General features: G+C 57.0%; 1 protein-coding gene across 8 annotated transcripts in view; it reads right to left on the reverse strand.

Annotated features, from left to right (window-relative positions):
* SPEG (striated muscle enriched protein kinase) overlaps nt 1–26465 on the reverse strand; it is a 54632-nt gene that overhangs the window by 22719 nt on the left and 5448 nt on the right. For 4 of the 8 annotated variants that reach the window (XM_036914331.2, XM_057503503.1, XM_036914412.2 and 1 more), the window contains exons 2-13: nt 22361–22450; nt 21941–22277; nt 17855–19155; nt 15862–16005; nt 15358–15540; nt 6404–6579; nt 6100–6188; nt 5013–5188; nt 2323–2583; nt 1124–1282; nt 837–1026; nt 508–731 (exon numbers count right to left, since the gene is read on the reverse strand). In XM_036914331.2, the coding sequence (XP_036770226.2) occupies nt 508–731; nt 837–1026; nt 1124–1282; nt 2323–2583; nt 5013–5188; nt 6100–6188; nt 6404–6579; nt 15358–15540; nt 15862–16005; nt 17855–19155; nt 21941–22277; nt 22361–22450 (3330 nt within the window). The other 4 variants (XM_036914431.2, XR_005030664.2, XM_036914453.2 and 1 more) reach the window with 4 other exon arrangements.

The following is a 26465-nucleotide window of genomic DNA, read 5'->3' on the forward strand; positions in this document are numbered from 1 at the left end:
CCTTTTGGCGTTAGACACTGCCCACACCAGGCTTTCACTGACATTTCTCCAGGAAGGCATGACAGCACTGCTTTATTGACAAGGATGATAATGGCGGCAACAATAACAGTAGCAATAATAATAATTAACATTTACTGACCTTTGCTATTTGCAGGCCCCACTCTAAGGGCTTTATATGCATTAACTGATTTAATTCTCATAACAAGCCTATTACAGATGAGGAAACTGAGGCACAGAGTCGTCTTGTAACCTTGCCCATGGTCCTGTGCTGGCAGCAAGCTGTACTTCCTGTCCAGTGCGTGCTATGGGGCCACCGAGGCCCAGAGTGTGACTCAGCAGATAGCTGCTGGGTAGACCCCAGAAAGGAGGCGATGACCTCCCCAGGCACCCCATCACTGACCAGGCTAGAAAAGGAAGGTCAAAAGAGGGGACAGGGGGTGGGGGGGCACTGCCAGCAAAGAGGGTGCTGGAGGGGCCCCTCCCCAGGGTCCCTTCCCAGGCACATACACTGTGTCATGCGCCGGTCATCGCTGCTCTGGATGCGGTGGCCATTGTGGAACCAGCTGATGGTGGGGTAGGGCAGGCCGGTCACCTGGCACTCCAGCATGGCCTCCTTGGCCAGCCCCACGTCCAGGTCCTGCAGTGGCCGCAGGAAGTCGGGCATGGACAGCCGCTCCAGCTCACCTTGCTCTGGCTCCTCAGGGATGGATGGCATCTTCTCCAGCTTAGAGCTGCAAGACCCACACCACTGTCCAGAGGCCCAGAGCCACACCTCCCACAACAGGGCCAGGGCACCAGAGAGGCAGCCCAGCAGCCCCAGGGGCCCCAGGCAGTACCTAGGGCCAGTGGCAGCTGTCCGAGGCTCCTCCACGTAGAGCTGGGCTGAGCAGTGGGCCTGGCCATGTGTGTTGGTAGCACTGACCTCATAGAGCCCCTCATCCTCACTGCCCACGTGGGTAATGTGCAGTGAGTGCAGGCCCCCTTCCTGCCGAAGCCGCACGTTCTCGCTCTCCTCCACAGACTGGCCTGGGGAATGCAGGGGTGGGAGTGCAGAGCAGGCTCAGCAAGAGGCACTGCTTGTTGGCCCTTGGGGTGCCCCCCAGCTGCAGACAGTGGGCCGTACCAAAATGAGTCCAGGTAACAGACGGGGGTGGGGTGCCACTGATCTTGCAGTCAAAGTGGGCAGCGCGGCCCTCCAGTACCTCCACATCCTCAAGCAGCCGTGTGAACAGAGGTGCCAGTGAGGGTCGCACAGCCAGCCGGGCACTGCAGGTCAGCTCATCTGGTAGGTAAGGGTCAGTGCTGGGGAAGGGAAGGTCATGCAGCCCCAGATACCCCAACCTGCAGATCCTGCCTTCGTGCTGGGCAGGAAAGGGGAGCTGAGCCAGAACTGAGGCCTGGGCAGAGCCCAGCAAGGTCCCCAGGGAACCAGAGTGAGGCAGTGGTCAAGGTCCAAAGACCTGGACTTTTCGGGGGAGTGGAGGTCAGCAAGAAACGGTGGCAGGAGGCTATGATGTCTGCAGGTACAACGATGGGAGTCCCCTGCTCACCTCACCCTGCCTACCCGGGATGTTCAGCTCAGCTCTAGAGAAGGCCTGGATGCCAAGCCCACTCCTCCCCTTCACCCTTCCCTGTACTTGGAATCTCCTCTGTGGGGGGGTCATGCCCTCATGCCCTCCCACCCCAGACCCAGAACCAGTGCTCTTGTCCTCACAAAGAATATTCTGGGGGAGCTGACCTGTCCCTCTCCTGCTCACAAAGCCCCTTCAGTGTCACCTTAGGTGCTCATCATCCCAACTTGGTGAGACATTATCTCCACTCTCCAAATGAGGACTGGGACCAGGTCAGAGATGTCATTAATAATAATAACGGCTGACATTTATTAGGTACCACCTTTCACCAGGCGCTGTGCTTTGTTCTTTACATGCATTATCTCATTAATCCTACGAGGTCAGGATTATCAGGACCCCTTTTTACAGATGGATGGTCTTAAGCTCAGAGATGAAGTGATCTATCCAAAGCCACGTGGCTGGTATGTGGCAGGACAAGAAATGGAACCCACTTCTGGGTTTGCTCACTACACGTCAGCAGACTGACCCCCTAATGGGAACAGCAGCTAACACTCGTGTGGACATGCTCTGTTCCAGGTGCCACTCTACTGCTGCTTTATCGAGGTAGGTGTACTATGCTACCGCCCATGCACTGCTCTTCCCTCAGGAGATGGTGCTGCATTTCCTGGGCAACTTACTCTGTACCCAGTGGCCTCCCTCCAGCTCGTGGGTGGGTGCTCACAGCAGCCCGAGGGCCCAAGTGGGCGGTTACCTTTGGCCGTGCTGAGCTTGCAGGTGTAGATGCCACTGTCGTCCTCATGTACAGAGGTGAGCAGCAGCTTGCATTTGCGGCCATCGAAATGCATCTTGCATTTGAGTAGCGCAGGCTGCAGCAGGCGGCCTCGGCACAGCCAGTCTACCTCCACGTCGGCAGGACCTGCCACCAAGCACTCAAACAGCGCCATCTCCCCGGCCCCCACGTCCACGTCCTGCAGGGGGGCCAGCACGGCCAGGGACCGGCTTTCAGGATGTGCTGGGAGGAAAGTGGCCACAGGGGGCACACATGGAGCAGAGACACACAGGGCCAGGGAGACACACACGTACACACACACAGGGACAGACAGACACAGAAAGAGAAATGCATTTTTTTTTCCCTTTGGAGAGAGGGAAAGCCCACCCACCCAGCCAGCCAGGGCAGCAAGGAGCAACCAGGCCTGGCTTCACAATGGCAACTCAAGATGGGCCAGGGAGGGCGAACTTGGGAAGCAGTAGGGAATCAAGGGCAGGAAAACTGAGAGGGCTATGTAGGGGTAGAGACGGCGGCGGAAAAAAAAAACACAGCACACCAGCTGGGTACAAACTGAACTTTATTTGAGCTAAGAAACAGGTATTTCCAAATATCTCCACAGCCACTACATCAGGTCCCTAATCCTTTGCCAAGCTTGGCTAAATCCCTCATTCCCAGGCAGAACATCCTGGGCCCTGACAGTGAACAAGAGAGCCCCAAATGGGCCCTAAAAGTGCCCAGGGCCAGGCCTCAACCAGGCCTCCTCATCAGCATAGAGCCTGGGGGCTTCTGGCTTTTGGTCTCTTGTGAAATAGAAAGTGTTGTGCCATTTGACACCCATTTCTGGAATGGTCAGTGCCCGGCCCCCTCCCCCTTTGTGATCCCCTTATCAACGGCCCCCTGCCCTTAGGCCCCTCCATCCTGTAGATGTCATGCCCTATCTTCTTCCACTCTGCCTTGCCCCACACCAGCTTCAGGCCCCTTCCCTAACTGTCACAGACACACAGACAGACAGACAGACAGGGCCTGTAGCAGCGGTAGCTCATGCGCTCCCTGGGTGCTCCCCTGCAGGGAGAAACTGGGGGAGCAGTTTTGATACCCCTCATGGCCACCTGTTCTTGGCACTCAGTCCATTTTGGGGCCATATGTCCACTTGGGAGGGGAGGGTCCACAGGGGCCCATGGGCTATCCCAGGATGCTGCATGGAGTGAGGTGGGGAGGGGAGGCTGGGACAGGGTCCAGGCCGGCTGGCCGGCAGGGTCTGTGGGCAGGAGGCAGTGAAACACAGCGAGGTCCAAGAGGTGCCTGAGACAGGGGTGCGGCTCGGAGGGTAGCGGGGGGAGCACAGGTGGCTCCCTGAGCTCACTCGCCTGTGTACAGACAAAAACCTCGGTCAGCAAGCAGCAGGTTAGTGCAGCACACGCACACACACACACACGCAGAGGCACACGCTCGCAGACCTGGCTAGGGCCCCTCTGCTGAAGAGCTGCCTCTAATACTGCCAGGGCGGCACTGCCACCTTCAGCTCCCCTAAGATCAGCTTTGTGGTATGGGGCCTATAGCCAGCCAGAAGCTGGGTCTCTGGGGTTCCTGGGCAGGAAGAGGTCCTGGGCCACCAGGATAGAGGCGTTCCTAAGGATCAGGATCACCCCAAAGCCTGGGGAATGTCAGGAGGAACCCCAAAGAGAAGCACTGAGACACGGGTTAACACAAAGCAGCAAGGCAGAGCCAGAGCCTGGAGAGGAAGCAGCAGGCCAGGAAAGGGGGCTGGGGTGGGCGCAGGGGGCTGAGGGACTCGGAGTCGGGAGGTGACAACCCCAGGAATGGAGGGCAGGGGGCAGGATAACCGAGGGAGGCGGGGCCCAGTGGAGGTGACTGTGACTGTTAGCGCCTGAGCTCCAGCAGGGGGCTGAGGGTGTCCTGGGAAGCCATCAGAGTGGGCCTCTGCCAGGAAGGGAGGGATGATGGCTGAGTGCAGAGCTGAGGAGGGGTTCCAGGCCTGAACTGCTCACAGGAAAGGGTGAAGTAGAAGGTGAGGCAGCCAGCCAGCCATTGGGGGTTAAACCACCAGCCCCCGAGGGCAGCCTGGTTAGGGCCTGCCGTCCCAGCTGCTTGAAAGGCTCCCTGCCCTTAGGCTCCCAGCCCTGGCACCCCTGGGGTCCCCGCAATATTCCATGCCCAAGCCACCCCAAGGGCCCCTCCGAACGGGTCCAACCATCACACGCTCCCCACCTTTTCCCTCAGCCACAAGAGCTTCTGCACAGCAATGGGATGGGTTGGGGGCCAAGGGGCAAACGGAAAGGGGACAGTGGGTGTGAGGGAGGGGCCTGAGGAGGGCAAGGTGACAAAGGTTTATTAGAGTGTTGTGGGAGGATGGCCAGTGGCAGGAAGCAGGGTCTCTTTCTGGCTAGTATCAGGGGCAGGTGTGACTGAGCATAGGGAAGGCAGTACTGTGCAAGAAGCTGAGCACTGAACAAGCCTCTGTGTGGCCTTGGGCAAGTCACTTCTGTCTGGGCCTCCGTTTACTCAACTACAGTATAAGCAACTAAACTTGGAGCCTTGAAGGCCCTTTTGGTCCCGGCATCCTCTAACTGAGGTTGTGTGAAAGTCAGAAATTGGGCAGGGACCAAGCCTGGATTCAGGGTGGGGGTTCGTTGAGAGTGTGAGGTACTCACCTCTGACTTCTAGGCGGGCCTCACACTGCCGAGCACCATACTCATTAACCGCTTTGCAAGTGTAGAAGCCGGCGTCACCGCGCTCAGCAGCCAGGATCCGCAGCCGGCACAGCCCACCCTCTGCCTCCTCAGCAAAGCGCCGCTGGTCTGGGCGCACTGGCTGACGGTTTCTCAGCCTGCCGGAGGGGCAAGGACTCAGTGCCCTGGGCCCAGGGCCCTGATCTGCACATGCAGGAAAGGGGGGCTACAGAGCCAAGCAGGCCTCTCCTTCCTCTGCAAGTGTCCACTCCCCAGATGCTTCCCGCTGACTACAGGCACCCCTGGGTGACAGAGCTAGGTTTTTACCCTGACTCTGCCACCCCACCCCACCTCCCCTCCAGGAACTTTCAGACCATCTCTGCCCACCTGGGTCTCTCCCTTCTTGGAATCTGACCACACTTAGAGAAGTGCTATGCTGTTTAGCTCTCGATAGTTCTTAAATTTCCTGATGCCTTATTTTTATTTATTTATAATGGACAGATAGCTTTCCCACTTCCCAAAAGGGATATGAAATAACATACAATGTTAGGAAATCACATTCGAGACTAGACAATCAATTAAAAATGAAGACTAGAATCTAGACTAATAAAAAGCTAAGTAAACTGACTAATCAGAATTCCAGGCACCTGGAATGAACGCCTGCTGTGAAGCCCACATTTAACACTGGGCTCTGCTAGCTCTGAAACAAACTGTTTTGTCTGGGACTAGCACAGGGATGGGTACACAGCAGGCCTTAAAAATTACCCTGCTGTCAACTGATAGCCTTCTCCAGAGAATTACTCCTGGTCATTCATCCCAAGTGAACTGACAAGAGACTATCTGTTACCCACACCCTTCCCCAGAAGAAGCCCCGAATGAGCTTGGGACCCCAGGCAAGGGGTGGAGAGGCATGTTGGGGAAGAGGCACCTCTGTACCTGGGATAAGGCCCCCCAGGCAGATCCTGGAGAAGTCTGCAAAGGGTCCATTCTCCTTCACCCAAAGAAGCCTCACGGTGCCACGCCTGGAGCAGGGGAAGCTGGCAGGTGGTGGCCAGCGGCTACTACTCACCAGGAGACCACCGGCTTGGGCTCCCCCTGCACACGGATGCTCATGGTGACATCTTGGCCTTCTCTTACTGACTGGTCCATAAGTGACACCTGAAGGAGGGCCCCAAAGTGTCAGAGGAGACCATCGGAGATCAGTTTTGGCTCCTGGGGCCTGAGGCTGCCCCTGGGTAAGGAGGGTTGGTGGGGCCAAGCTGCAGGACTTGCTGGAGCTTGGTGTGGCCCCAAGAGCAAAGGGGAACACAAAGGCACAAAGGAATGGGGAATGGAGGTATCCAGGGGCTGGGGACTGGCCTTAGGGGTCTGACCTTGAAAGTGGGGGGTGCCTTGGAGCCCATATCCGAGGAGTGGTGGTTCTGGCTGGGACTGAGCTTCATGGTGGGGGTTTGGGACCAGGTCTCCCCAGGCTCCGGGAACTCCTCTGGGGGGCTCAGGTACTCCTCGTCAGAGGTGATGGGGCTGCTGAAAGGGGATGTGGACCCACCTGGAGGAAAGACAGAGAAGAGACAATGGCACACAGAGAAGGGGGCAGAGAGAATGAGAGATGGATCAATCAGCCCAAGTCAAGGACCTGATAAGGTCTGGAATGTAACAGAGCGCAGGAGCCCAGGTAGCTCCCGCAGGCCGGCCCTGCCTTGACTTCACTTCCTGGGGCTCCTACTCACTTGCTGTGTGACCTTGCCCAGGTTTCTGCTGTCCCTGAGCTCCTGATTCCTGCTCTGCCACAGACTCTCCTAACACTCAACCTGCTGAGACTCCTGAGGCAAAGGATTCGGGCAGCGGAGAGGCCGCCATGGGCCTCGTGAGAGACTTGGAATTCCACTGGAGCAGGAAATCCATGCTCCTGGCATAGAAGCACAGCTCCTGATGCACGTGGTTCGTGCCTCTGGTCCCCAGAGTGGCAGAGCCAGACACCCGTTTCTTGGGTGAGCTGGGCTTGGTGCAGAGGAACACACACCTCAGACAAGCCCCATCCTGACCTCAGGGCCAGGGCCAACGAGGCGGCACCGTCCAGCCTGCCCTTCCCCCACCCCCTTCTCAACTTCCTGCCCCAGATACCCCAGGGGCATCTGTTAGCCCCAGCCCTAGAGCACGGACCCCAAAATTCTCAGGGGATGGGAAAGCAGAGCTTGAGTCATAGGCCAAGAAGGGCAGTTGAGACTGGGGAAGAAGAGGGGGGCACCAGTGTCTGCTTTAGGGGAGGGGTGTCCCCAGGGCCCTGATGCCCTCCCCTGCAACTGGCCAGGGGCCCAGCCTCACTGAGCTGGCTCCTATCCGACTGCCAAATACAGACATGAATCCACCACAGCCCCCTAGCCCCTCCTCCTGGTTCCCTCACCCCAACCCCTGTGGCCCAGCCCCCCACAGGGCTGCACCCCAACTCACCCAAGACTGCACACGGACCTCCAGCCTGCGCCTGTCCCGAAAGCTCTGCCCTGGCACCAGGCCCTCCTGCTGCCTGCCCACTGTCCCCCCTGCCCCACTCCCCGGGGAGCAGGAGCCCAGCCCGCCCAGCCCCACTGGCTTGCTGGGCTGACCCCGCTAAGGCTCTGCACCCGGGGCCTGGGGAAGAGGAGGGATCCTGAGGAGGGGGAAGGAGGAGTGGGGGTTGGCCAGGCAGGGACCGGCTGGGTGGCAGGCAGGCAGCGGGCTGGGGAGTAGTGCCTGCTGAGACCACAAGCCGACTGGGCCTCGGAGTGGAGGCGGGGGAGAGGGGAGGGGCGGAGTGCGCCCAGCTGTATTTAGCCACCCTGCTCATTCCCTTGCATGGGATCTGCCTTTTCTCTTCTTACAGCTCCTGGACCCTGACAAGAGCAAAGCCCCCTCAGTGGTGCCTCTACCCAAAGTGCAGGGCCTTGGTCCCCAGGGAGAGATGGGGGTGGCACTGCACTGAAGCATCCAAGACACTTGCCCTGACCCATTTGTTTTGACATGTCCATCAGAGGAGATACTGATGGCAAATCACCCCTATAATGCCCGTTGCTCTGACCAAATCATCCAGATCTCCACATGGAATGCGCTGACAAGCCTCAAATACTACTGAGCCAGGCTGTTTTCCTGGCGCTGACAATCAGAGAACTACCAAGACCTTTAGCCTCCTTCCAGACATGATTCCCTCAACCTGGGGGTGCCCAGAATCCCACCTCTGTCTCCCCATTCTGCCATGGCAGCTTTGGCCCAGCAGCTGCCCAGGGGCCCTGGGCCTGCATCCAATCCTCCTCCTACAGGCTCTACCAGCGGCACCTGGTGACAACTGTCCCTTACTCCGTCAGCCTCACCAGGGCCAAGAGTCAGGAGAAAGGGGCTGCTTCCTCGGACAGCCCCTCCCCACTCTCCCCCATCTGTATTTGGGTTGGAGAAAGGGCTTGCATTCAGAGCCAGAAAGTAGGGGAGCTGTTGAGGAGAGGTCACATGCCCTACTCCAGCCTCCTGTCACCCCCCCCCCAGGGCCACATTCCCAAGCTATGACCTGTATTTCCCAGCACTGCCAGTGAAGAAGGTGGGGAGGACAGCAGAGGAGGGACCCACCATTCAAGGCTGGCTGTCTTGAGGTGGGGGTGGGGAGAGAAGTCAGAATGGCACTTGGTGAGCGTCTGTGGAGGCTTGGCCACTAGCTGATGCTGAGATCACAGGCATGGCCCGTGGAGGCCGGCGCCTCCTCCCCTCTGTGGAGCCTGGTGACCTCCAGGGTCACCTCCAGGTTGGACAGCGCTGAGGTGCTCACGGGCCCAGGGAGGGAGAGCAGAGATTAAAGCCTGCTGGCAAGGTTTGCAGGGAGCCTGAGAGACCCCTGGTGGTGATTTGGGGAACAGCACCCTGGGGGTATCCAGTGACCAAGAGAAAGGCGGCTGGCGCTGGCCCCTCAGAGAGGGGGCTATCAGAGCAGTCTTAGCAGGAGGCGCAGGCTCCAGAGGGCGCAGAACTAGGCCTCTTAGAAACAACGCAGTGGTTCCCCCACCCCTCTGTACCCTCCAAACTGTGTGGCCAAGGAGGCTGATCAAGGATCTCGTTCCAGAGCCCCTGGGGTTCCATACCAGTCTCTGATGTCACCCAGTTTTTACTGGCCCCCACACCAAAACCATCCTTGTAGGCAGTCCCTACATCCCAGCCCTGCTCTCACTGTGGGAAAAACAGAAGCTGGGGAGGGGATCAACAGGTGCCCCCCAAACCTAAGATGCACCTATGCCCCCCATGTTGGTGCTGCCCCACATACCTCACAACTCCAAAACACACCAACTCTGTGCACAAGTCTGGCATTTCAACACTGTTCCCAAGTCAGACTCACTTGATGAAAATACCAGTGATGCGGAGCCTACAAGTCAGGAAGCCCTCCTTTCCCAGACCAGTGTGTCCCAACATCCCCTAAGGTGTTCTCACAATATGGTCACAACCACCCATGTGAAAGTCATCACACAAAGCCCTGTATGTCAGGACTTCTCAGAATAGCCCTTGAACCACTGCATCAGGATCACCTGGGATCCTGTTTAAACTATACATCCCTGGGCCTTACTCTGACCTAAAGAATTAGATTTTCTAAAATGGGGATGAAGGAACTGCATTTTTAAAAAGCACCCCAGGTGATTTTCTTTCATGCACATGAAAGTTTAGGGGCTCCTGTGATCCTCATGGGAGGACAATCCTAAAAGATGATACTGCAAGTCCCATCTCACTCAGCCACTGAACTTCGGGGTTTGGCTCTGAAGCTCGGAGGTTTGACTCCATGGCCCACGTGCTTCCCACTGCACCACCTGTTCCCACCTTGAGCAAGGTCCCTAACTCTATGGCAGTGGTTCTCAAAGTTCACTGTGCATCAGACCCACCTGGAGATCTCCTTAAACCAGACTGCTGAGCCCCACCTCACAGGTTCTGATATAGTAGGTCTGGGCTGGTGCCAATAATGTGCATCTGTAACACATTCCTAGGTGGTACTGACGCTGCTGGTCTGGGGACTGCCCTTTGCAGACCACTGCTTCATCCCAGCCTCTACTCCTAGGCAGATCCTTATTACCCTTTGGAGATGTGGCACCCCCCGTCTCTGCATGTTACCCAGGTCCTTCCAGGGGCTTCGAAAACCACAGGGATCTCTATTCCCCCCACCGCTGCTATTCACACATAGTTCCCATGACCCACACAATCCCTGACTGTCCAGGAGGGCCTCCAGGTGTGGCTGTGAGGGCTAAGGAGTGGTCAGGTCACAGGCGTGACCTCAGGAGCCTTCTAGGTGGGGGGGATGACAGGCAAAATGCCCATGTGACCAGAACAACAAGCAGGAGTACAGAGGCAAGAGAAGGGCACATGGGGCCATGGGAGTACGGGGAGCAGGAGATTACTTTTGGCTCGGGAAAGAAGTGGGAGATGAGGAAAGGGGTACTGGAATTAAGAGTTTGGTTTAAGCAAGACAAAGGGGGAAAACCTTCCCAGCAGAGAAACTTCATGAGCAAAGAAATGTTCAGAGGTGAGAAGTGCATGCAGAGAACTAGAGCTCAACCTTCGGGCTACAGAGCTGGGGAAGATGAAAGAAGTGGGACACGGCAAGGAGAGCAGACGCCTCCCACCGCCTCAGCCACCGCGGGCCCCTCGGGTCATCCTCAGGTCCAGATGGTAGGAACCAGCTTCAGAAGTGCGGCCTTCAGTCTAAAGGCAAAGGGAAGTGCCTCGAGGCTTCTGGAATGAACCAGCACTTATATGTGGCCCAGCCATGCCCAGCCCATTCTCCACACGCACTGTCCCAGTAGGTTCCTGCAAGAGTGATTTCCTGAAGCGTCTCTGCCATGGTAATCCCATCATGGGAGACGGGAGACTGAGGGGAAGGGAGGACCCAGGCTAGCCCACAGCAGGGAGTTCCACAGATGCTGCCTTGAATATCTCCCTTTGCAGAGGAAAAGAGTTGTGCTGAGAATTTTCCTCTTGGTTTAAAATGGATAAGGAAGCAGAAACAATTTCCAATGGCTAGCCTGACCTAGCGGTGGAAGTGGTTAATTCCATATATGATTACTTCAGGTTGCTCTGGGTTAAAGTGTTGGCACCCACAGCAGACTAGGACTCCATTATTCTGACAGGCTGCATGTGATAACCCCCATTCTGAGGTGACAGCCTTGGGGAGATGCCCATAGTGCCAACCTGCTTCTGGAGAACAGGAGTGGGGAGGGAGAGCTGAGTCGGGGTGAGGGATCAGGCTGCTATTTTAATTACTGTCCAGACCCCCATCAAGGATGGACGACAGGGTCTTGTGGCATTCCAAGACCCCTTCCGTTGGCAGCCACTGCCTTCAAAGAGAACTTGCAAATTGGCAACAGGCTGGGACCAGGGTGGGAAGCGGAGGGGCAGATGTTGGTGCCTCTCCTTTTGTATTCATGGCCCCCAATAAACAATCTCTTTTCTGTTTGATTATGTCAGCCACTTGAGTGGGACCAGAATAAACTTCAGTAAGCCATATCCTCTGGCCCAAGTATCCTTAGTTAAAGTATCATCCTCACAAACCTTACCGAGCAGGTAGCCCTGGAGGTATAACGAGCCTCATTTTACAGATGAGAAAACTAGCCAGCTAAGGGAAAGTGAAGAGGCCATGGTCTCGGCCAGAAACTGCTAGAACCTTGGGTTCAAATATATGCCCATGCTTGTGGCAGGACTGAAAGCAACAGGATGGAGTGTCCCACATGCCCCTTCTTCCTGACTAGCACCCAAAGGGAGCCTCCTGTCAGAGCCCATGGTAGGGGTGAGCCAAGTGTGCTCACAGCAGGCAGGCAGGACCACAGCCACAGCGTACTGGGGAGTGAAGAGCAGCAGGAGAGAAAACCCCCAGGGTGACCCACCCACCCCAGCACCTCTGCCCCTCCACCCCATGAGCTCATGAGCATAATTCTACCTTAACCCCAAACCTCTTCAGAGTATCAGGAAAGGAGATAGTAGTGAGGAGTGCAGGCTTGGGAGACCCAGGGACAGGGCTTCAAATCATGATCCAGCCTCCAACAGGCCCTCTGCTCCTAGAGCTGAGGGCAGGCACTTGCCATGGGAGGCTACTTAAATGCACATTAGTTAAAATGAAATGAAATGAAGACCTCAGTTTCTCGGTCACACTCACATTTCAGGGCTCATGCGCCATATGTGGCTAGTGGCTGTCTTACTGGACAATGCACATATAAAATATTTCTATCATCACAGAAAATTCTGTTCATCAGCACTGCTTTACAGCAAGTTGCTAAAGCTTTCCAGGTCTCAGTTTCCTCATCTGTAGCATAGGCATAATAATAATAACAGAACCACCTCCCAGGGAGGAAATAAATGTGATAACCTAATCAGCATAGAGCCTAGTATATATGAAGCACTGAGTAAATGTTCACTGCTGGGGTTATTTTCATCTGTCATTCACACTAAGTTTATTTGCTTCACGGGCAAATATTCCCATCACCCTAGTTCACTGGTCGCTTATACCATTTCTAGGCAGATTACAGAGGCTTAGTGAAGGTCACTGGCCTTGTGCTAATTCTCTGTCATCTTATTCTCCATGTTTTTGTCTTCTCATCTGTAAAGTGGGAATATCATATCTGTCATGTCCCTTTCGGAGAAATATATATATCATGAGGTAAGTCAAATAAGGGAAGAAAGGTAAAAGGTTTGGAAACAAGTATATGCACCCTCCAAACACAAGAAACTGTTTAAGATGTAGCACATGGTACCCAGTTGGTACTCAGTAAAGGCTGTGTGATGGACGCAGGCAGCAGCTGACAACACTTAGCTTCGGTTAAGCACAACTCTCACACTTGCCAACTACCCCACCCACCCCAGTACACACACCCTTGGGGAGAAGGACTGTGGTTTCCCCAGAGGTATTCAGTGGGGTGGGGCAGGCTGGGAGAGACCCAGAGCTGGGAAGTGGGGTATGTGTGCTGCTGCAAGAGTTGGTGAGGACCAGACCCTGCCCCCCCAAAATACAGTACTGAGTAACTACTTTCTCTAGTTACCCATTCCCTCATCCCATGGTTCCCAACCAGGCATTGAGGTCGGTGGGCTCTCTGAGGCAGGCCCTGCTGGGGTGGGCACTGGAGCCAGCCCTGGTTACCAGGGCACAGGCAGGGTTGGTGGGTAAAGAACAAGAAAGGGAGGTGGTTCTATGAGGCCTCTTCTCACAGGACATCAAACCCACCCTCCCTCAACCTGCTCCCCCACAACCACACTGATAGACACCCTTCCCTGGTCCCACCCCCTCCCTCCCCAAGGACTCCAGCTCTGGGACCCCTGCCCATGCCAAACATCTGCGCCACCCACTGATTCTGCCCGCTCCCGCTGCTCCCCGGGTCCTCTGGCCTATGTCCAGCTGCCGTGGACAAAACAGTGCCTTGTAGGGTAAGAAAGTCTGCTTCCTTCATGAGAGCCCTGGGGCCGAGTCAGCCTGACTTACGGGGGCTGTTCTCTGGCCACACTGACTGGTGCAACTGACTAATGTGATGAAGCTTTTCTGGCTCCCCAGGGCGGAGGAGGCGCAGAGATGCGGTGAACAGCTGAGGACCCAGGGGTTGGAAATATGGAGGGGCTGGGGACTGCAGGCCTGGAAAGAGCAAGGGAGGAGAGTCCCCAAGACACAGTCTGAGGAAAGGGCAGAAAAGGAAAAGGCAGCTCCCTGGAGCCTCATGAGAACCTGCACTCCTGTGCACAGTGGCACCCCTTCCTGATGCTAACAACTAACATTTGTCTACAGCTTCACAGTTCATAAAGCTCATTCACAAGTTTGCTTTGGTTTGTGAGGATGGTATAATTATCTCTGGGTTATGAATGCGGAAACCAAAGTGCAGGGGGTTCAGAGTGGCAAACACAGAACTCCCAGTCAAGTGCTGACAGCTGCCTTGCCCCAAGCCTCTTTCCCAACCTTAAGAGATTCCCATATGGCCTTTAGATAGACTTGGGGCACCCCTTTGCCACCCCTTGCCAAATCTCGGCCCAAGCCAGATATTGACCAGACTCCTGTAGCTAGGCCCAGACCCCCTAAGGAGAGTTGGGCGCTGAGTCAGAAGCCAGATCCCGGAGGTGATGGAAGGGCAGAAGCATGCAGTGGAGGGATGTGATTCAGCGGGGTGGGAGGGGTGAGGAGAAGAAAACATGAAACATAGGCTCCAGGGTGGGTACCTAAGCTAAGGAAGATGTAGACCTGCCCTTCTGCAAGGCCAGATGGGTGCAAGCAAAACAATCTAATGCAGGTCTAGGACTCAGGGAAGACACCACCAAAAAGTCCTTAACTGTGAAGGTGCTGAAGCCCTAGCAATACAGCAATACAGGGTCTGTAATCTTGCCTCTGAGTCAAAGAAAGGGACAGAACAGTGTGTGCTGTTACCCCTCCTTGCCTGCCCAGCCCTGTCCCCTGGTTTAAATCCCATTCTCCTTCAGGGCCCTGATGTCTCTCAATTCAGCATCCTGCTACTGACCAACTGCTCAACTGTTCTAGGAACTGAGTTCATATACTCTGCACCGTCCTCCAACCTAGGTCCTCTGATCTAGGTTGACCACCCAATGGTAATAATATCCTTGAGGACTGAGTCTGCATCTTTTCCTTCCAGAATGCCTGCTACCCAGCCTCCCCTCCCCTCCCCCTCATTGCCCAGGGTCAGCACACTGTCAGTCCCGGCAATGTGAATGAGTAGAACTGGCCATGCACACTGACACCAGTCCAGCCCCACCCTGAACCTGAAAGAAACTAGGCTTAAACCCAAAGGAAGTAGTCCGATACCAAGTGAGAGCTTTCATAAAAATAGAAAACAAGGCAGCCTCAGCCACTGCCATCTCCAGAGAGGTGCTCTCAGTTGCACCCTCTTTACAGGCTTTGGGTTCAACAGAAGGAGTGAGGGGGAGAGTCATGGCACTTAAAGGCATCTCTTTTTTTCTGGGTGGTGGGGGTACTGCTCTAGAGAGGAAATCTCAGAAGGCTCCTGATGGTTTTTAAGTCTCTTGAGCTTGGAGATTCTTTTTCTCTGAGACTCAAGAAAAATTTGCTTTCCCCACAGAACCATTTTCAGGGAAATGCTATGGGAAGATGGCATTTAGAGGATGTCTAAAGACAAATTTCAGTGACTTCATGAATTGGCTAGCCTGGTGAGTGCCTTGGGAATATGGGCCCTGCCCGGAGGCCAGGGCCATTTAAGTGCTTCCACCAGAGCATCTGACCCAAGAGAACAGACGGTGATGCCCACTGGTTGAGAGCCTGAGTTCTCTGCTGGGAGTCAGAAGGTTCATTCCTCACGTCACCTGGCCCCTGGGCCCACAGGCTCCCTACCCGGTCTTACGGCCAGAAGAGCAGCACAGCTGGCCTGGCCCAGCTCATTGGTGGCAGTAGCTGTGTAACTCCCAGCATCAGCCGCCCGAGCCTCCCGGAGCAGCAGGGTATGCCGCTCGCCTTCAGCCCGGATGAGAAGGCGGCCATCACTGCGCAGCGGGGACCCATCCTTCTGCCAGGACACTGTGGGAAAGCAGCAGGGTAACCAGGTTGCCATGCCTACAGGAGCCCACTGTGGCAAATCTCCCCCACCCCACACAGAGCCCAAACCACTCCTCTCCCCACCCTAGGGAATCCTGAGGACTCACGCCTCACTCACAGAACTTGAGGCCTGCCCTCCCCTCTCTCAGGGGATTCTGGGACAGCTCTCTTAACACACGCGTAGGACAGGCCAGCCCCATGAAGCAGACAATCTCCCCTCCTTCCCCACCCTGCCCACTGAGCATTAGGGGGGCCTCCCCCTCCCTGCCTCAACCTTAGCCTGGCCCCAGCCCCAGAGCTCACCGTGGGGTGGAGGGTTGGCAGTGATGATACACTTGAGCAGCGTGTCTGTCCCTGGGGCCACGACTGCATTCTGCAGGGGGATCTCAAACAAGGGGGCTTCCAGGGGCTCTTCTCCAGCGGATACATAGGAGTCATCTGAGGACTCTGATGGAGACATGGGGACAGGGTAAAAGGACATGGTCCCTGTGGAGATAGCTCAGGGGGCGAGGGGACGATGGCAGTCCCATATCTTAGAAACCCGAACCCAGAGTGAGGAGCTTCTACAAAGGCAGGGATCGGAGAATAAGGGTCTCTCCCAAATGTCCTGACACAGGGAAGAAAGGAAGCTAGAAGGGGGCTTCTCAAACAGGACAGGGCAGCCAGGATTCAATGGTAGTTTGGCTGTACCTCAACTTCAGCCACAATTAGTATTGGTTTCTGGTGGAAGGCAAGGACTGCACTGTGTATGCTTCTGCACTAATCAGTCACCAGGGATGGTAGATCGGGCCCTGTGCAATGTACTCTGGAGGTCAAAAAATTTTACAAGCTTCCAAACATAAGACAAGATAATAGCAACCCAAGATTTAAGCAGTAATAGTGTTGTCACAGGGCAGCATGTGGTAGACTGTCAAATCAGTGATGCCCCTGGATTCAAAAGAGGGAGCAGCAGGTGGGGCCTGTAGCCATCTGTGAGGCCTCATGAAGATCAGCTTTGATTTTGTCCATTCACCAAATAGTAATGCTGCACTTACTGCATACTAAGCTCTGTATGGATATAAGGGAGACAATAGGAAATAAGATGCAGTCCCTGCTTAGAGGAAGCTTGTATACACAAAAAGATCATAAAACTCCACTGTCATGGATCTCTCTGGGTATTTTCCGACTCTGACTTTCTATAAGCTGGATAAAACATGGTATATGTAGCCAAAAGGGCAATGAAATCTCAATTACGCTGTTTTCTAGCCACATAATCTTGGGCAAATTAAATAACCTCTCTGTACCTCAGTTTTGTTACCTGCAAAATGGAGCTGATAAATAACACCCAACATCTTGCAGAGCTGGCGTAAGGATTAAAATTTTTAAAAATCCCTAAGAGCCAGTTAATAGAATACCTGAGACATGGCCGTGAGAACCCAATGTGGCTAGTATGATGATGGACAGGTGCCTAATCATTTCTAAGAATACTTAAATGAAAAATGAAGTAATTTTAATGAAGAAAAACACAGGGTGGTAAGTGCAACAAGAGAGACACTAGCAAGGTTGTCCTGGGAGCAGTGGGTAGAGGCATCTGGCCTGGGGAAGCAGCAGAGGGTAGGAGCCAATCAAGAATGGCTTCCTCTGCTTGGCTGCAGGAGTGGGCCCCAAGCTGATATTTAGTTAGGGACAGGGACATTCTGGCTATTGGCCACCACCCATGGGAAAACTGGGAGACAACATACAGGCTGGCATGTGACTGCAGTCAGCCCAGTCATGTAGGAACTGAAGGATGGCAGAGAGGAGGCTAGAAGGGAAGCTGGGTCACATCTTAGTGGCCACAGATGGATCAGGGGATGGTGCTGGTATGCATAGGCAGAATGGTGAGCTGGCTGGCCCCAAACTTGCCTGTAAGAGGAACCTGACAAATTACTTAAGACTGGTTTCTATCACTTCACCTACAGAGGGGTGGGGTTTGGAGGGGCTCCTTAGGTTTCCACAAATACCTCCCTCCATGGTTAGGTCCTTGACCCTACAGCCCAGCAGGACACTGGACCTAAGGCACCTATGGCAGGCGTCTGGGCACCGGATCTTTGCTTATATGTTGGTTCCACCCAACCTCCATCAAAACATACTCACACTGTGCCTCATCAGTGGGTGGGTTCTAGCACAAGGACCTACCCAATCCTTCGCTCAAACTCCAACCTGGGTCCATGTCTCCCAGGAAAACCACAACCTCGCCATGTCCAGCATCCTTGCTCTCCCCAAACGCCCTCCCACCTAGGGCTCAGCACCTTCTCAGCCCTCCCTGAGGCCTTACCAATCTCAGGCGAGGTGGGCCGGGCCCGGCGACCTCTGCCCTGGCTGCGAGCCCCTCGGCGGTCCCAGGCACCCCAAGGACCATCCTCCTCTGGTCCTCTGCGCAGTCTTTTCTCGGCCTCAGGCCCCGCCCTGTTTTTCTCCAAGGTCTGGGACACAGCAGCGCCCTCCTGGCCCGGCGTGGCCCAGGGCAGGAAGCGCACGGTCTGCGCCGGGGGCTCCCGCTTCCGACTCGGGGGTGCTCTCGTCCTGGCCTCGGGGGCATCGGCGGCCGGGGGTGGCACGGGGCTCCGGCACTCCTGGATGGCCCTACCCCGGGTCAGCGGGAACTGGTCCCGGCGCCTAACCTCCTGCTGCGGGCCTTCCCCCGGCTCCGATCTGCCTGCCGGTCCGCGGCCCCGGGGCCTCCCCGGCTCGTCCCCCGGCTTCCCCGCGACGCTGGGAGGGGGCAGCTGGGCGGCGGCGGGGCTCTCCGCCCGCGGGGTCTTGGGGGTTGAGGGCCGGGAGAAAAGCGGGGGCTCGCCGGGCTCTCGAGGGGACGGAGCACGCTGCAGCGTGGCGCGCAGGGACTCGTGCGAGCGCACCAGCTCCTCCCGCGACGTGGAGCGGCGGATACGGCCCAGTTCCTGGGCGAAGCGCAGCTCGAGGTCGGAGGCCGGGCTGCGCTGCCGCGTGCGCTCGTCCAGCGAGGCCGCCTTCTGCTGGAACAGGCGGCGCCGCTCGGCCACGGTGCCCGCCGCCGCCCGCAGCTCCTCCTGCGAGGCCTCGGACGTGCCCCACGGTGCGCCGCCCTCGGACTTGGGCTGCTCCAGCGAGCGGGCCTTGCGCAGGGACACCCACGGCCGCAGGGGCGCCGGCGGCGAGTCGCTGCGCTCCAGGCTGCGCCGTCGCTCCTCGAAAAACTGCAGCTTATCCAGAATGCGGGAGCCGGCCCGCACCAAGCGCGGCGAGCGGCCCAGCGCTGACAGGCGGCCCGAGGCCTCGCTCAAGGGCGTCTGGGGCCGGGACTCTGCAGTGCCAGCTAGCGAGGGCCCCGACGACTTGGACTTTTTCCCTCGCTTCTCTTCGGCGGTGGCGTCCTCGGGCAGCACGGGCTCCTGGGTGCGCCGGTGGGGTAATGTGGGGGTGGCCGGGGGTTGGGTGCTGGGTCCCGGCGGGGGCCGCTTACCCACCCGAGGGGACGGTGGTGGCAGCAGCGCGGATTTGGAGGGAGGCGGTAGGGCCGGGCGACGTGGGGCTTCACTGGCCGGCTGAGGCTGAAGGTCAGGTTCCTCCCTGTGTAGTCCGCTCTGAGGGACGCTGCTGCAGAACCAAGGTGAAGATGGGTAGAAGATTCAGGGGGCCTCGAAGACCTTCAGCTCATGACAGGAATTGGGCGGTGGGGCATGCTGGGAAGGCTTAGGGTGATGTGGGCCGGACCCTCTGCCCCCTCCCCCCTAAGAGGAAGGCACAGCCAGAGCAGGTGCTGGGGAGAGGCTGGGGGCTCCTGCACCAGAAGATTGGGCTGGTGGCTGGGTCCAAGTACAGACAGCCCCAGGGGCTCTGGCCAGCACCCTCCCCCCAGCCCTGGAAGCTGGGAAACAGCAGAAAGAGAACTGAGTTGTGGAAGAGAAAAGAATGAGGTATAGGACCCAAAGGATGAAGTGGTGAGGGTAGGAAGGAGGGTGGGTGGGGATGGGCCCTCTCGGGAATGCAGCCTCCCACTCATTCCTGCCCCCAGCTGGCCCCCACAGCCCTGCCCATCCTCAGCAGGACATACCCCCTTCACAGCGGCCGTTAGAGGAACAGGCACAAACCTTCAGGGAGCCGTGCCCCAATCCCTGGGATTACCTAGCACCTACTCAGACCTGGGCCCATCACCAGTGCTGACAGGGTACATATAGCAGGTGGTAGCTGGGGTACCTGGGGTGAGAGACCAAGATACCCAGGTTCCCATTCCTTTGATCATCCTGCCCTCAGCACAGGCCTTTGACTTTGCCCACCTCCTGTACTCCCTCACCCCCTGGGAAGTTCTCATTTAAGTCCTTGGAACCCCCTCCCACCACCCCCACCAAAAGCACAGCAACTCCCCAAAGGGGTATGCTCAGAAATAACTCAGCTCAGAAATAACTACTGCGTGGGCCTGAATAGTGGGTGTGAAAGAAGAGGAGGAAGGAAGGAGATGGTCATCCCAGAGTACCCCTCTCACCTACAGAGCTCTGGCCCAGGAGCTGGGCCTCAGTTTTCCCCATCTGGACTCGGGGGGTCACATCAAACATAAAGGTTTAGCAAGAAAAGGAATCTGAGATATTAGCATCATACCTGACACATTAGAGAGAGCTTAATAAAAACTTAGGGAATGGCTCGTTGAGTACTTACTTACTGTGTGCCAGGCCTGTACTAAATGCTTAAAATGCACTGAGTCTTATAATCCTCACAACAGTCCTCTGAGATAGGAAATGTTATTACCCATTTGCAGATGAAGAAACTGAGGCTTAAAGAGGTCAAATGCATTACCAAAGTGACATGGCTAGGAAATGGCTGGAGCTAGGACTGGAACCCAAGTAGTCTGACTCCTGAACCTTGCTCACTCCAAAATGTCTGGGATTCTGGGGGCACAGAGGGAAGAAAAAACAGGACACCCAACTACAAGCTGAAGTTCTAGGGGTGCCTGAGGGTAAGAATGTTTTAGACTAGCAACCCAGCCTCTGAGTGGGGTGGCAGGGCAGATGGCAATTCAGAGTGCCCTGAGGGAACAGAACCTCAGCCATCCGCCTGCAGGGAGGCAGAGCCTACTCTGGGGGAGGGACAGTAGAATCCCCGAGGAATGGAGGAATTGCCTGTGGGAACTGGGTGAGGTATGAAGAGAAATTGGGGACAGCAGAGGAGGCTGCTTGCCGGCAGTTTCAAGCTGTAGGCCAGCCTCTGTGCCACAGACATCACTAAGGAAATAGGTTCCTCAGAAGTTGCCATAGCAACTCCAGGCTCCGGCTGAGGCCTGGCAAAGAAAGGCAGGGAAGGAAAAGGCAAGTCCAGGGCATGCGAGCACCTGGTTAATGCCAACCGGATAAAGCGAGGGAGCCTTCCCTGCCCCGGACCTCTCCCCTGTCACCACTAGCCGCTCCAGCCACACTTAAAACAGCCTCCCGCCACCAGGCCCCTTCTTTCTCCCCCATGACGTCCCCCCCACCCACCCACACCCATTATAAATCAGGACCTCTTCTCAGCTCCCCAAATGCCCCCAGCGCCCCTATCACCAGCCACTCCCCTCTTCTACTAGAGCACTGCCCCCTGTATCTGCCAGCCTCCAAATCTCCAAAAATGTCTCCACTGCCTCACTCCAACACCTCCACGCCTCACCACCCCTACCAGGACAACCTTTACCCCCACCCTCAGGTCTTTCCCACAAGCTCATCACATGCTCCCAGCCCCCAGCCCTGCAAGCCCTGGCCCCCCCCCCAGCTCTGTCTCCATCACTCCCTGTCCCAGCCCCCTGCCTCCCACGCCCCCCGCATTCTCCTGCTTTCCCAGGCCCTGGCCCCATCTGCTCCCTAGCCACCTCACTCTCTTCTCTCTCCTGGTTGTGGTCCTGCTCCCTTGCTCTCTCCTGCTCTCCAGCGAGCTGCCGTGCAGAAAGGTTCCATTTCTCCCAGAAAAAGGCCCACAAGGGAACGGGAATGTGCAGAGAGATGACAAGGCAGCAGCTGCTGAGACAGCAGGCACAGAGGGGGCCTTTGCGGGGGGGTCCTGGGGACAACTGGAGCCTGAATGGGTGAGGTGAGAGAGGGCCCCATGGGAAAGTGGAGCTTTTGGAGGAGATGAGGAAGGGACAGAGGGGGCCATGAGACCATGGAGATGGCATGGTGAGCCAGGACAGGTGGGAGCAGGAGGTGGGTGGTGATGGCACAGGAGGAGGATGGAACCGTGTGGGAAGGTAGTGGGTAGCTGGGGCCAGGAGTGGAAGCAGCGGGCATGGGGGTGGGTGGAGAAGCGCAAAGAGGGATGAATGGTGCAGGGGATGGAGGGTGGAGGCTGACGGAGGGTGAGGGGCAGTGCAGGGCAACATGGTGAGGCGGGACAGTGCAGGCCATGTGAGGCCATTACTTACACGTGGATCGAGAGCGCCCGTCCTCTGTACAGACTGAATGCGCTGCCATACAGGTCACTGGCCACCGAAAGGCTATCCTCTGACCCCCAGCTTGCGCCCACCAGATTAGCTCGAGATGCCCGCACCAGCGGCTCCACCCCCAGGTGCCGTGGCCCGGCCCCGGTTGCCTGTGCTTGCCTTGGGCTGCCCGGGAGGCGGCAGATGCCACCCCTGCTGCCCGCTTCCTGCTCCAAGACCGTCTGCCCGCTGCCCCACCAGCTCACTTGCTCCTCTGAAGTGCCTGTCACGGAGGTTGGGGGTGTGTCCAGAGAGGTGCCCACCAGGGTGTCGGAGCCCCCTAGAGAAAGGAGCACGGTGAAGTCCAGGAACCTCTTGTGGGAAGCTTGCCTGTCTGTTCTTTGAATACCCCAGACAGCTCACCCGTGGGGGTGCTGAAGTCCCTGTCATCCTGAAGCTCCAGGCGCTGGGTCCCCTGCACATCGCTGATGTCATCCTCGCCTGTCTCCGAGTCTGGAGAAGAAGGGGTCTGTGTGGGTGGGGCTCTCCTCCCTCTGACTCCAACTCTTCCCTCTGTCTCCTCCTGCTTCCCTCACAGCAGGCTCCATCTTACCACCAGGAGGTCTTCCAACACCCATCTTCTCTCCTCTTTTGCTCCCTACATCCCCCTGCCCATTCTGGGCTGCTCAGGGCAAACCCCCTGTGCCAGTTCCCTGGCTCCATCTCTGGGCCCCTGACTACTCACCCTGGCCTCCCTGGTAGTGTCCTCAAAGCTACCTACTGACCTCCCTCCTGGCCACTTAATGGATTACCAGGGCCTCTGCCCCTCTCCCTCCTCCTCGGGCAGTGATAGCTTAAGTTCCCATGGAACCCCCAAAATATCAAGGTCTTGCTTTCCAAGTATCTAAATTCTGGGTTCCAGTAGCCCAAGAACAAAAGGGAGTCACCTCAGAGTTGTACTCGACCAACCGCAGGGCCAGCCTGTCCTCCACCCCAAACCAGCTGGAACACATCAGGGTGCAGCTGAGGCAGGGTGAGGAGAAGCCAGGGTTGGGCAGGGAGGAGGGGGAATGGAGGACTAGGGCAGGAGCCAGTTTCCTACCGTAACTTTGCTTTCTGCAGGAGCGGAAAACTTCGCTTCCATAGGAGCAGCAGGAGAGAGACATGGACAAACTGTTATCAGAGCGTTTGTGGGGTAGGGTGTGGTGGGTGGGCAGGACAGAGGGAGCGTGAGCATACCCAGTGCCCAGAGATGCCCTGTGGGGATGGCGCAGGGGAGAGGGAGACACCTGGGATGGGCCAAGCATCTCTCATTCTCTGACTGCCTAGCACTGGGGAGCCTGCATGCTTTGGCTGGTTATTCCAACTATACCAGTGATTCTGTACCCTTGGCACTTTTATCCATGCTCCCACTGGCCACACATGCATGTGTGTGAATGCTCACACACACACACACACACACACACAACTACTTGTACATGGCCTAGGCACAGACCCAGGCCCCCCATTGGGATCAGGCCCACCTTCTGTTAAAGCATTTGCATTGTGCTTTGACCCCTCCTTGCAAAACCACCCCCCAATCTGCTCTGCATCATAATGTGACAAGCACCCTCTTCCCTCTTCTACTGCTGAAGGGTCCTCAAAAATACCCAGTGGCTAGGAGCAAAGTTTCCTGGGTATATTTTTAACTTTCTCAGAATCTATCAGGTTCTGTGCCTCAGTTTCTCTGTGTGCCATGACAAGCAGGAGCAGCGTACTGGCTGCCAAAGCATGGCAGTGAGCTCATCCCCAGTTGGCCCCACAGATGAAGAGCAGTGAGCCCAGGCTAACCATGGGCTGTGCTAGAGTGCCCCGTCCCCACTGCTAGATTCTCTCTCAGCTGCAGGGCACAGAGGGCCTTACTGGGTGGGTGGGTAAGTGAGGGTGTGTACTGGGGGGCCCACATCTCATGGGCTGTCTTCAGGGTCTGGGTGCCTCATGAAGGGACATAGAACAAGAGGAAGGGTGGGCATGGGCTACTGCAGGGAGAGCCCATGGTCCACACACCATGGGTGAGTCGGCCAAATGCCCGGCGGGAGTGGCCGGTTTTCTGAAAGAGAAAAGCCAGAGTGAGGTTTTGAGGGGAAGGCTCGCTTCTGACATCCCTGTGCCTCCCACCCAAACCTCTAATCAAACAGAAGCTCATTCCAGGGGCCAGTGGGGACGGGGTAGTGGACAGAGACCAGGGTGGGTGGCCAGCTTGCCCTGTAGGGACTGTTTCCATTCTTCCTTGCCTTCCTGACCTCCTGGAGCCCCAGCTCGGCTCTGGGCAGAGGCAGAGGAGGAAGGAGAGAGAAGAGCAAAGCTGTGGGCCAAATGCTGGGACTCATGATGGACAGAGGCTCATAGGACTGGGGACCTGAGGGACACCCCTAGGAGACAAGATAGGCGGCTGATTGACAGGAAGGAAGAGATGGGGGGGCGGTGCTTGATGACTGGGTGATGGAGGGATGAGGATACATAGTCCTGCTGGGGGGAGGGCAGATACCTGTGATAGGTGTCAAGCGGGAGGGGAGGATGATGAGGGGCAGAGGCAAGATCCCCCAAAGGGCCAGAGCTGATCGAATGCAGCAAGGAGGCCCGGGTACGTGGAGGGCAGGGCAGGACTTGGGGAATTTACTGAGCTCTGCGCGGATCCCAGTGTGTTGCTTTCAAGAGCTCGGTAAGATGGAAGGCTCCAGAGTGGGGGGCAGGGGAAAGAGGGCCAGGGGGCCAGGGTTGGACAGACATGAAAAGAGACAGGGTGGCAAAGAAGCCAGTGGGCGCTCCACGCCTAAGGCCGCAACGGGGGCCTTCCTGAGCGGTTGCGGGATTGCGGGAGACCCGGGCGGTGGGTCCGCCCTTGAGCGCAGTCTGGGGAGCCCCCTGAGCGCGCCCGGCCGGCGGCCCTCAGCGGCCGGGGTGGGGCAGGCGCGGCTCCAGCGCCCCCACCCCCGGGCCCAGCAGGGGTGACCCGCCCTCTCTCCGGGGCGCCCAGCCCTTCCTGCCCCCTCCCGGCGCCGCCCGCCCCCGGAGCCCTCACCTGGAAACGCTTCTTCACCCACAGCTTCTTCATGGCGGGGGAGGGGGCCGGGCCGGCAGCCGGGCGAGGAGGGGACGGGCGGGGGCGGGGCGGAGTCGGAGGCGGGGCCGGGGGCGATGGGGGAGCGGGCGGGAGCGGCGCCGGCGGCTGGTGGAGCCTTGGGGCCGCGGGAGCCCGGGCGGGAGCAAGGCGGCGGCTGCGCCCAGAGCCCGCCCCCTCCCCGCCAGCCCGTACCCCACCTAGCGCCCCCTCCCCGCCTGATCCCCTGCGTCCCCTGGGGCGGCGCTCACCTGCCTCCCGGCACCCCCACCCCCATCAGCCTCCTGAGCCCTGGGCACATGGGGAAACTGAGGCACAGAAGGCGGTGCAGTGTCCCCTGTGAGACTTTGGGCCACTCTCGCATTGGCAGCCCAACGCGGCCTCCACGCCACCCCCACCCGCCTCCCGCCGGGCCGCTCTGGAAGGTCGGCCGCATCTCCACTTGCTCACTCCAGAAACAGGCGCACACGCTCACCGTGCCAGGCAGTACCGAACTCCCCCAGGCCCGAATACGCTGCAGGGCCGCAGCCCCGAGTGGGGGCGCCTGGGTCATTCACAGGGCAAGGACCCTCATCGGGGGGCTCCGTGCTAGCACGGGCCCAGACTACGAAAACCCCCGGCTCCTCAGGAAAACCAGAGAGGACCCTAGAGTTTCTTGATTGTAGGTACCTGCACCCTGTCTCTGCACCCTGCCTCTCCCCTCCAAAAAATACAAGTTAAGGTGCCCAGAGGTACTCCTGTTAGTGCCAAATACCACTTACCTTCTCATTCCTTGGAGAGCACACTCACCAAACTTTCTTTGTATTCCTCCCATTCAGCATCTTGCACACTTTGCCTACACAAAACTTCCCCTTCACCCAAATCATCGTAACTACTTTTCTTAAGCATTTACTTAGGCACTTTATAAATGTCACCTCATGCCCAATAACCCTGCGAGCTTGCCACTTTTATGAGCATTTAAGTGGCTTCATTTAGCTGACAGGTGATCAATGCTCAGAGAAGTCCTATCACTTAGCCAAAGCCACACAGGTCTGTGTGTCAACATGCCCCCCGCCCCCCCGATTCCAAATCCCCATTCCAGCATGAGCAAATAGCCCCAATTCTGGGTTCTGAGATGTGACTACTAAGTTATTATCATCAACACTTTCTGCATGCTTCCTATGTACCAAGCATTGTGCTAAGCACTTTTTACGAATTAAGTCATTAAATCCTCACAACAAAGCAGGAGACTGAGGCACAGAGAGATCAGTGGCCCAAGGTCACACAGACAATAATCCGGAAAGCCAGGATTCTAACTGTGGCAGTGTGACTTAGTTATTCACCTCTGTGTCAGAAAGCTTCACATGCTGACTGGTCAGCAGGTTCCCTAATTTTATTTCTTGAAAGCATGGATCCCAAATAAATACAGAACCAACTGATAAGTTTTGT

This window comes from Manis pentadactyla, chromosome 6 (assembly GCF_030020395.1).
Source record: "Manis pentadactyla isolate mManPen7 chromosome 6, mManPen7.hap1, whole genome shotgun sequence".
Lineage (NCBI taxonomy): Eukaryota > Metazoa > Chordata > Mammalia > Pholidota > Manidae > Manis > Manis pentadactyla.